The 12010-nt window shown below is 37.8% G+C and overlaps 1 protein-coding gene across 6 annotated transcripts in view; it reads left to right on the forward strand.

The window, feature by feature from the left end:
- The window catches only part of LOC150096090 (kielin/chordin-like protein), a 649251-nt gene that overhangs the window by 621189 nt on the left and 16052 nt on the right, over nt 1-12010 (forward strand). For all 6 annotated transcript variants that reach the window (XM_090408779.1, XM_090408780.1, XM_090408782.1 and 3 more), the window contains 2 exons: nt 2246-2479; nt 10201-10449. In XM_090408779.1, the coding sequence (XP_090264905.1) occupies nt 2246-2479; nt 10201-10449 (483 nt within the window). The remainder of the gene's footprint in view (nt 1-2245; nt 2480-10200; nt 10450-12010) is intronic.

Genomic DNA, 12010 nt, shown 5'->3' on the forward strand with positions numbered 1-12010 from the left:
ATGTGAAGTATATCTTCAGGACTGGGTTACTTGCATATAGAGGCTAATGACTTCATCAACTGCTTTAGTAATATCCAAACCACACATCTTGCATTATGGAATACTACTAAGGGAATTTATGTTATTAGCTTCTATATACAAGTAGCCCGATCACGAAGATACTTCACTTGCAAACTTTGTTTACACTTGGATAAAGGCTTAAACCAAGAATATAATTTCTTGGCATCTTTAATTTATAGTATAGCAAAGTGAAAAAGCTTTCAATATCTGTACCTTGTTGTACACTAGGAATGATTGTTATCTAGTTGCATGATAATTAAAAGATTTTTATTACATGCATGATAATTTTGTTGTTATTCATAACCTATGTATAATCACATTAAATTAAAACTGCTTGCAGCTCTGATAGCATTCCATCATGGTTGACAACCATAAATGCTCCCTTTCATTAAGATCATTCTGTCCTTGAGATGTTCCTATGAGAAAAGCTCTTATGGAGGTATGTTTCCTCTATAATTTGTAAGAACACAAAGATATTTCTGGAAATTGTAGAAGAGAAGTTATTCCAAGTAAAATCATTCAGAGACTGAAGAAGCATAATTTTTGATCTTGATGAAAGCAAGTTTTTTGTCAATCTCTCCTTTAGATGGAAGATTTTTTTTTTTTTAGAGTTTTCCCGACATCCTTAATTATGGTGGCCATTTTTACTTTGCTTTACTTTTTTTTTAAAAGCATTCATTCCATGTATTATTATTATGGGCTACTACAAGGAGTCCTTAGACTCATTGAGGAAGGCCCTAAATATCATGCCAAGCACTATCCAACATTTGCTCAGTATCCATCATACTTTACTTTGAACTTATTGACAGTCATAGCACCCACAACAGACTCTGGCAACCTATTCTGCTCATTCACTACTCTCCAAGCAAAACACCTAGTTCTAACACCCTTGCTAACTGCACTCTTACTCAGTTTCCATGGATGGCCCCTAGTTCTCCCACCACCAGACCTGATCTGAAAAATTTTCTCTGAATTAATCTTGTAAAAACCCCTTAGTAATTTGTATATCTCAGTCATATCACCCCTTTTCTACCTATTAACCAGCTTCTGTAACTAACAAATTTTCAACCTTTTCTTGTAAGGTTCATTCTATGGACCTGCTACCATCTTGGTCATTCACCTCTGAATCCTCTCCACCTCCTCCTCATCATCGCCAAGAAACTCTGGTGTCCAGATCTGCACACGGTAGTCAGTACTGGATAAAAGAAGTATAATTAATAAATGGTAGGAAGGTGACAGAAGGAAGCAGAAGAAATGGTGGGGAGGGGCACTGCTCAATTCATTTTCACTTTCTTATAATGCATGAGCTAATATTGCATCTAATTCCATGGCTGTATCCATGTTGAAATTTTATATCCTAATTACTTCTAGTTCATTCAGCTCTATTCTCTCACTGATCCCTGTTGCATCAGTCAGCTGTCATTATCTCCAACTGGATGATACACCCTCATTTAATTATATTTCTTCAATTCTGCTTCTTTTTACTCACCAAAATGCAAAATAACTGCAGAATGTTCTATGACCAGATTGACTGATTTCCTCTCATAATCTATTTTTTTTGCCATCCTTACCATGTTGTTCATCCTTCTTGACTTTATTTGGTACTGCTCATGAGCTGGCTAATGACAGTTCTCTTTATAATTCCTTCACATTTTCTCTCTCTCTCTCTCTTTATTTTTTAGCTCCTACTTAATGATGCTACTCATCTTTTTTTTACTTCCACCTGATTTATCCTCCTAATCTTGGTCAGTTTGATATTGCTTCCCACAACTATCTCTTCAACATTTCTTATACTATGCTGCTAATATCCTTCCATTGGAGTTTCTTATGTCATATGTCACACTGCTGCTAAGTTTTTCATAATTACCAGCTTGTAGTCTCTCATAATAATTACATGCTCTCTGTTTATTTGAACTAATTTGTTGACATGGCATCTACATTTTCCTTTGCACGTCATGGCCTATAGAAGCAACTTACTATATGTTTTATCCTACTGAACCCCTGCCTCACACCAGACAGTCTCAAATGCACTGCTTCCCATAACTCTATTCCTGCTTTCCTGCAGTACTTCTCTTTGTACAGTATCCCTTACATTCTGTCACTATAACTATATCCTTTTCCATCAACTAGATCTTACTAATGCATTATTTATTTAGAGAAATAACTAGGATTATTTTATTTTTAGCCTTAAATAGAAATCCTACTACTACTACTACAACCACTACAGAATATGCACCACGCATACCTTGTCCAGCTAGGACTTGTCCTCCAAATTGTGATTTAGGAACAGGAGAAGATGGATGTCCTACTTGTACATGCAACCTAAACTGTACTATGCAATGCAGTCCTGGGTGTCAGCTGCAAACAGATGCACCATTTGGGGAGTGTCCGACTTGCATTTGTCCATTAAATGCAGAAGGTAAGAAGTGTTTATTGTCATATCTCTTTTTTTATTTTTAATACTTTCGTAGAATCAATAAACTAATAATGGAAGGTCACCAGTGACCAGATCTGAGCACAGTAATCCATATGTGTTCTGATCAGGGCTTTATATAGTGATTCCATTGTATAAAGCCATGATCAGAACACATATGGATTACTGTGCTCAGATCTGGTCACTGGGATTTGAAGTGACCAGTTACAGTCCTCATAACTAACAGGGTACAGAAGTAGATAAAATGATATCAGGATTATAAAATGTTAGTTTTGAGGACAGCCCAAGGGCATGCAAACTACAAGTTTGGTGAATAGAAGATGAAGAGGTGATATGCAGCAATCTTCTGTATTACCTATACCATCATTGCATTGTCCCTAAACTTCAAATTTCTGTCAACTATCACCTCAGGTTCTTTTGCCTCCTTCCTCTTCCTCTCATATAGTTAAACAGAGTATGCAACTTGCAATCAATGAATCACAAATTACAATACCTTACATTAAGTTCCATTAAACTGACATCCTCATTTGTTCATTTTGTCCACTTATTCACATCCTCCTGAAGGGCCATAACATTGGCAATATCACTAATAATCTTTCCAGTTCTATATCATATGGGTTAGTGAAATGTATAATAGAGTATGTAGCCTGAAATCGATGAATCACAAATTGCAATAACTTACATTTAGTTCCATTAAACTGACATCCTTATTCATTCAGTTACCTGTCCACTTATTCACATCCTCTTGAAGGGCAATATCCATAACATCGGCAATATCATTAATAATTCTTCCAGCTCCATATCATATGGGTTTAGTGAAATGGATTGGTAATTGGCTGTATGAAAGATATTGGAGATTTGTGTACAAGGGAGCAGTATCAATGAAGAGGAAGGTCACAAGTTGGGTTCTGCAGGATTCAGTACTGGAACCTCTACTGCTTAACCTTCATGTCAATTACATTGTCAGTGGAATGTTAACTAAGTCAAGGACAACATCTCAGTTACAATCAGATCCTCTGATTATAATGCATATCTATCAGTCTTTAAAGTGCTCTTTTAATATAATTTAACTGGAAAGTTAACTTAAAATTAGTGTATGATTATTACATTAAGAGTTTATAGTTATGTTTGCTATTAAACTTATAGACACCAGTGCTATAATATTCTTTTGATATTCAGTTGAAAACAACTCAATTATTAATGACATAGTGAGTTTATGAACTTCATTGTGATGTGTATATACTAATGTCTGAATGTATATTTTATGGTCTTATAAATATATTTAATAGTATACAGCTTTTAAAATTGCTCCCCTCCCTTTTCCCTTGTTAAGTAAATTATGTGGAAGTTCTGAATTTGGGATGAATATTCCTATTTCATCTTTCTTTATGTATTAGATGCAATGGCCTACTACAGTAAGCCACTGAATGTAACTTGGCTTCGTGTAGTGATTATCTACAAGAAGTATCCCAACACTTATTTCAATATAGTATGTGTATATATCTTGGTAATGATTATCTAATCTTTAAGTCACCCACAGTATACTAGGCTTACAGCCTTTTATGGATGGAATTCACATAAAAAAAGGACTATTAGATTAGGGGAGAAGTACTGAGTTTTTGAAAAAAAAAACCTGCAACCTCCAAGTTAATGAGACTGATTAACACTCATTTACTCAAAAAGCATAAATTTTTTTTTTTATAAATATTCCTTGCATCCTAGATGAGATTCAAGGAACATCACCAAGGAATATGTTATTCCTTCAAATGCACTATGGAAATGTTTCATAATTTTATTATATGTTTCTAATTTTCTTTTTTTGTATTATATTTATCATACCTCTACAGATATAATGAGATAACAATCATTATTAATAAATATATATATATATATATATATATATATATATATGTTTTTCATATTAAAATTCATAGGTCTGGCAAATACTTACACAATCGAACAATTGTACATCCTGAGAAGTGCCAGAATCTCTTGGATAACTGAGTTTTTGATATACATTATGTTTAATAAGTACCAAGATAGTGTTCATCAGTATGTTTCATTCTAAAACAGGGAGTATCCCAACACTTATTTCAATATAGTATGTGTATATATATATATATATATATATATATAGCAAAGGTTGGTCGATTGGTAGAGCCTCTGCTACTAATAGCAAGCAAAAAGTTAAGCAACTTTGAGCGTAATTAGTAGTTGGAAGGGGTCAATTGTTCTATGCTGTTGGCACACTCTCCCTCGATGAGTCTTTGGACTCCCTGGAGGTGTCACATAATAATAATAATATATCTCTTTCTTGTAGCGAGGCTTATACGCTGGTTAAACATGATAACTAATATTTAAGGAATCGACAGCGTACACTAGAAATATAAATTAAATAAACTTTAATATATACTTTTCGATATTTCGGCAAACGTCACGTTGCCATCTTCTTGGGAACTTAATATAAAGACATATGCACACAAGTACTACATAACAGCAAATGAGAACCGAAGCTAGGAAGCTAACGTTTTCCTAAAGTCCTGATGGTGCCCCCTGGCGGACTATATTGGTAGTTCTTGGCCTTTGGGCTGAAGTTCTTCTGATAAATGTTTCCCAAATTTGGAGCAGTCTCATGCATCCAAATTTGTTGAGGTTTGGCATGTTCCTAAGGGCTGAGGCTGATTCCATGAATGGTCTTTCATATTTGAACTTGCTGCAGTGTATTATTGTGGCTTTCTTCCATCTTATTCTGTGGCGAGTATCCAGAGCGTGGTCTGCAAGCCCAGAGTGGCTGTACTGGTGAAATCGGATGTAATCCTTGTGTTCTGAGATTCTGATATTTGCTGTCCTGCCTGTTTGGCCAAAGTAGGACAATTTACAGCTGCAAAGGACCTGTATACACCAGGTAGGTCTAGGGGAAGTGGTTGGTCTTTGGTGGAGCGGATAAGGGATGCCAATTTTTTGTGTGGTCTGTAACAAGTGGTCAAGTCATGTTTTTTTAAAATTTTGTTGATTTTTTCTGAGGTGCCTCGGATGTAAGCAATGGTGATGGATTTAGAGTAAGCTTTTTTGTGAAGGGGGGGAGAGGTGGGTTGTAGATAACTGGTCTAAGTATTTTTTGGATTCTTTTTTTGGGGGGGGGGAGCCATTGGCTGAGAAAGTGTCACGGATATGATTTAGTTTAGTGGTTAGGGCTTGATCATTTGAACAGATTATTTTTGCCCTGTTGAATAGTGTCTTAATAACTCCATATTGTTGTGAGGGGGCAGGTGATGGAATTGCTGGTGAATGTATCTGCCTGTATGGGTGGGGTTTTCTATAAACTGAGAAAACCAAGGTTTCATCAGGTTGGCAGGTGACTAGTGTGTCTAGGAAAGGGAGATTATTGTTTTCCTCTTTTTCCAGGGTGAACTTGATTCTAGGGTGTTGGTTGTTTAGATGTGTTAGGAAGGAGAGGAGTGAATCCGGGCCATGTGGTCAAATAGCGAACACATCATCAATGTAGCAAAGCCATATGGTAGGTTTTTGTGGGGCTGAGTTTAAGGCTTTCTCTTTAAAAGTCTCCATAAAGAAGTTGGCCAAGGGTGGGGAAAGTGGCGAACCCATGGCTGTCCCCTCTATCTGTTTATAAAATTTTTCCTGCCAAACAAAATAGCCTGAGTTCATTGTAAACTGAAATAGGGCTGAGATATTGGGAGGAAATTTAGCTTGGATTAGCTCTAAGGTTTCTTTGAGGGGGGGACATTCGTGAATAAGGAGGAGACGTCAAAACTGACCATTATGTTATTATGTTGGAGTGTAAGGTTTTCTAAGAAGATTTTCTTAAGAAGGTCACTTCTTGGCCTGTGGAGATTACCAACAGACTGAAACCATATAACTCTAGACTCCCCTGCATATATGGGCTCCCAAAAATACATAAAGAAAATGTGCCATTACGTCCCATAGTGGATGGCATTGATTCCCCCACTTACAAACTAGCCAAGCATTTAGCCAAAGCTCTCTTACACTATACTGGCAACACACCTTCACACATAAAAATCTCAGCCCACTTCAAAGCCAGTATAGAAAACCTTACACTCCAACATAATGACATAATGGTCAGTTTTGACGTCTCCTCCTTATTCATGAATGTCCCCCTCAAAGAAACCTTAGAGCTAATCCAAGCTAAATTTCCTCCCGATATCTTAGCCCTATTTTAGTTCACAATGAACTCAGGCTATTTCGTTTGGCAGGAAAAATTCTACAAACAAATACAGGGGACAGCCATGGGTTCACCACTTTCTCCACCCTTGGCCAACTTCTTTATGGAGACTTTTGAAGAGAAAGCCTTAAACTTCCCCACAGAAACCTACCATATGGCTTCGCTACATTGATGTTGTGTTTGCTATTTGATGGCCCGGACACACTCCTCTCCTTCTTAACACACTTAAACAACCAACACCTTAGAATCGAGTTCACCTTGGAAAAAGAGAAAAACAATAGCCACCCCTTTCTAGACACACTAGTCACCTGCCAACCTGATGGAACCTTGGTTTTCTCAGTTTATAAACCCACCCATACAGGCAGATACATTCACCAACAATCCCCCCCTCCCCTCACAACAATATGGAGTTATTAAGACACTATTCAACAGGGCAAAACTAATCTGTTCAAATGACCAAGCCCTAACTACTGAACTAAATCACATCCTTAACACTTTCTCAGCCAATGGCTACCCCCTCCCCAAAAAAAATAAAATAAAATCCAAAAAATACTAAAACCAGTTATCCACAACCCACCTTCCCCTGTCACAAAAAAAGATTACTCTAAATACATCACCATTCCCTACATCCGAGGCACCTCGAAAAAAAATAACAAAATCCTAAAAAAACATGACAACCTCTTGTTACAGACCATATAGAAAATTGACATCCCTTATCCGCTCCACTAAAGACCAACCACTTCCCCTAGACCTACCTGGTGTATACCAGGTCCCTTGCAGCTGTAAATTGTCCTACTTTGGCCAAACAGGCAGGACAGCAAATATCAGAATCTCAGAACACAAAGACTACATCAGATTTCACCAGTACAGCCACTCTGGGCTTGCAGACCATGCTGTGGATACTCGCCACAGAATAAGGTGGAAGAAAGCCACAGTAGTACACCACAGCAAGTTCAAATATGAAAGACCATTCATGGAATCAGCCTCAACAAATTTGGATGCATGAGACTGTCCCAAATTTGGGAAACTTCAGCCCAAAGGCCAAGAACACCTAATATAGCCTGCCGGGGGGGGCACCATCAGGACTTTAGGAAAACGGTAGCTTCCTCGCTTCATTTCTCATTTGCTGTTATGTAGTACTTGCATGCACGTGTCTTTAACCTAAATTCCCATGAAGATGGCAACGTCAATATTGGAATTGGAAAGTATATATTGGAAATATATACTTTCAATTGGAAAGTATATATTAAAGTTGATTTAATTTATATTTCTAGTGTACGCTGTCAATTCCTTAAGCATTTAGTTATCATGTTTAACCAGCATATAAGCCTTTCTACAAGAATTAAGGAGGAATACAAGAGATCGACCAAAAATCGCTCCGCGGTCGATTGCGATCAACAGGTTGAACACCCCTACCCTAGTGCCTTCCATGCCTCCACTGAGATCCTGTCAGGGCCTACCAATTTTCCATTCTTCATCCTCTTTACGGCTTCCTTCACTTGCACTCTACTAATGTTTTGCACCATCCCCTCATTAGGCTCCCCATCTTCTCTGTGAGTCCTTGCATTTTCTTTATTCAAAAGCCCTTCAACGTATATTCTCCATCTGTTTCTTATATCCACATCCTTCCTTAATACCCTTCCTCCAGAGTCTTTGATCTGTCTCACAAGTACGATGTCCTTTGATGCCTTATTTCTACATTTTGCCAATCGATAAATTTTTCTCTGTCCTTCCTTTGTTATTACATTAGAACCAAAGGAAGACCTTTATGATCAACCTTTGGTTCTAATTGATCATATGCCATGGCCTTCGCCTGTGCAACAACTCTTTTGCTTCTCACTTTTTCTCTCTGTACTCCTCGCTGGCCTCTTCCACTCTTTGACTCGTCCCACTTCTGCTTTGCCTTTCTCTTAGCCGTCACTGCATCTTCTACATTATTATTCCACCACCAACCCTCCTTCTGTTCCCTAATATTTTGAATGTTTCACCAAGCACCTCAATTGCACAGCATAGAATTACTTTGGAATTATGTCTCCACCAGTCTTGTACACTTTCTAGTCCATCCAAAATCCTCTCTAACACCTTCTCCCTAAAACGGTTCCTCACACCCTCTTCTTTTAAGCGAAACCACTTAATTTTCTTCCTCTCATGGCTTCCAAAGGTTCCTATCTTCGACTTTATTTTAAAGTCTGCACACAGCAGCCGGTGTTGCTGTGCAACCTGATCTGTTGGGATTACCTTACAATTTGTTACTGCCTTAAGATGTTTTCTTCTAGTCAAAATGTAGCCAATCTGTGAACTATTGTTGCCACTTCTGAATGTTATCAAATTCTCTTCCCTCTTACAGAAAAAGGAGTTCACAATTGCCAGATCAAACGCTACTGCAAAGTCCAAAATCCTCTCTCCTTCTTGGTTCATCATTTCCACTCCATGGCCACCATGAAGCCTTTCACAGTCCTTATTCTGTCTCACTATGTGTCCGTTCAAGTCTCCTCCGACAATCACCATCTCATTTTCTTCCAGTTCTCTCATTTCTTCATCTAGCATGTTCCAGAATTCATCCTTCTCTTCTGCTGTACAGCCAACTTGTGGGGCATATACACATAAGATGACCAGTTGCTCTTCTCCAAGATCCAGTTTCATTCGCATGATCCTGTCGTTCCTCCTACCTACTTCCAGGACTTTACCCTTCATTCTGCCACACACCACAATTCTGACACCATTTCTTCCCTCTTTATTCGCTCCAGAGTAGAACAATTTATACCCGTCTCCTAGTTCCTTCACCTTTTCCCCTTCCACCATGTCTCCTGCATGTATGAAATGTCCAACTTCCTCATCATGTCTGCCACCTCTCTTCCCCTTCCAGTCATGCTTCCAACATTCAACGTTCCCACTCGCAACATTCTCTCCACCTGCTGGGCTCGCTTCTTTAACCGCACCCACCCTTGATGCGGTAGCCCTCGTCCACTTCTCACAGCTGTAGGGCAATGTGGCTGCGCGTCGCTTAAGGGGTATGCCCTAGCCCTTGTATCACTTTCTTTTCAACTTATTTGATCATAGCTAGAGCTGGCAGTGAAGTTTTATGACCGGATGCACTTCCTGACGTCAACTCTTGCCATTTATCTGGGCTTGGGACCGGCACCTATTGGGGCTAGCTTGCCCCCTTCAATGGCTGCAATAGGCGAAATAACATAACAAGATAGGAAAGATTCACCCCTAGCCCTCTAATAGCATTGGGGATAAGGAGCAAGAAGAGAAGAAAGAAGGGGAGAGGACCAGTCTACAGATAATATAACAGATGTATATTACATGAAGTCCAGCATCAGGTACCTCGGGTTTGCCATGCTCGTACTCACTAAATTGAGTACGAGCATGGCAAACCTGAGGTACCTGATGAGGTTTTCCAAGAGCTCTCTGAATTGGTTAATATAGTAGAACTTTAGCATCATAGTTAGCTATCATATATATGCATTTGTTATAATAAATATATGTTTTCTGTTTTCAGCTGTTGTTGCAGAAACTACAATGCCTTTCACAGATATTACCACTACGTATACTACTCTTCCACCTAGAACTTGTCCTCCAGTTGTTTGTAGGGGCTTAAGGTGCCATAAAACAGTGGGAAATGATGGTTGTCTAAGCTGTGTATGTCAGTTAAGGTGTCCTCCTCTTCGTTGTGCTGGAACATGCACCCCTGAACAAAATCCACCAGCTCATAGATGTCCTGGTTGTGTTTGTCCCCGTATACAAACAGGTAGATAGCTGGCTTGCTAAATATATTCCTCATTATGTTTTATATTATAATTATAGGAACAACCAACTGCACTAAGAACATGAATGAAGTGCCATGTTATTATTATTTTTTTTAATAGAGTAACTATTTAACATAATCATAAAAGTAACATAATTAGCATAATCTTAAATAAATTATGCTAAATATGTCATCTATATAGGATATAAAATGATACAGGATTTTATTAAACTGATATGACTTACTTACAATATTCTGGTATTTAAAATATACAAAGTTTTTTGAATAACAAATAAGTTTGAAGCATAAAATTTTTTAAACAATTATCACTTTAGAATATTTATTGATGCTATGGAGTTTTTGTTGGGCTTTTTTAGCAATTTGTTAAAAGGTGAGTGTATTTTAAACAGCTTATCAGTATACCTATCTTTCTATTTAATCAAGAGCTCTGAAACGATGAGCTGGAACTTCAAATTCAACATATAGCTTCTTCTTACCGTAACGTAAAAGCAACTGAGTTTGCAGATAATAGTCATCCTAGGCATGGAACTTAAACTGCTGTGTTATTCTTTACCTAAATAGTAAAAGTTCAGACTACCAAATTTGGCATATAACTTCTTCGTACTCAAATAAAAATGGTGTAGGAATTCAGCTGAGCTTTCTGAACTTCTGATAATTTGAGAAATCTTTGGTTTAATTCTTCAACCGGCCAGGACGTCTATAAATCCGGATACAATTCTGTAACACCTATTGAATAACATGGGTAAGAAATGCAATTCGGTTTTACTATTTATCCACCTCAGCAGGTAGGGATGTTAATCTTCTAGTATTATTATTATTCACGTGTTTAGACTCATGTGTTGGTTATACATAATGCTATGAAAATTTAATTTACAGTTACTGTGGCATTTACAAGGGTAATCAAAAAATAATCAGAAGATGCACAATATATAATTGAATAAAAACATGAAATTTCAGGCAAGTATTCTAATTTTCTGATTATGCTTACTGACTGAAATCAAGGGTAGCCAGTTTTGTTGTTTTTTGCAGAGGATGACAGCCTCTCAAATGTTTGGCAATTTTTAGACCCAAATTTATTTAAATTAGGAGTTATATTTACGGCTATTTGCCTGCTTCTGTTTAGGAGTGCCCCAGTTTAAATGGCATTGGCTCTTTTCTCACGGATTCTTAGGGCATTGTAGATGTATATTTATTAATAAATATATGTTGAATAGAGGACAAGAAATTTGCGCATACCTTTTTCTAGGTGTTGTGGCTCTTCTTCTTTTGCATTGTCCAAAACCACTGTGTGTGTGTGTGGCGTGGGGGGGGGGGGGGTTGGCAAGTGGGAGAATTGAAATAACAAATGGAAAAAACCCGGGTTTTTTTGAATAACATATATATACATATATATTATAAGGGATGGGTGGAGCGTTTCTTATATTTATATGAGGTGGAAAAGGGTGAAAGGGGTTGAAAACAGCAACTGATTTTTAGAGGCGGATGAAGGGGGGTTGACGGGGTGCGGTCCGTTTCGACTATTCTTGGTCATCGTCTGAACACA

This window comes from Typopeltis vanoorti, chromosome 19 (genome assembly GCF_054136105.1).
Source record: "Typopeltis vanoorti isolate ZY-2024b chromosome 19, IOZ_Tvanoo_1.0, whole genome shotgun sequence".
In the NCBI taxonomy this organism is placed as follows: Eukaryota; Metazoa; Arthropoda; class Arachnida; order Uropygi; family Thelyphonidae; genus Typopeltis; species Typopeltis vanoorti.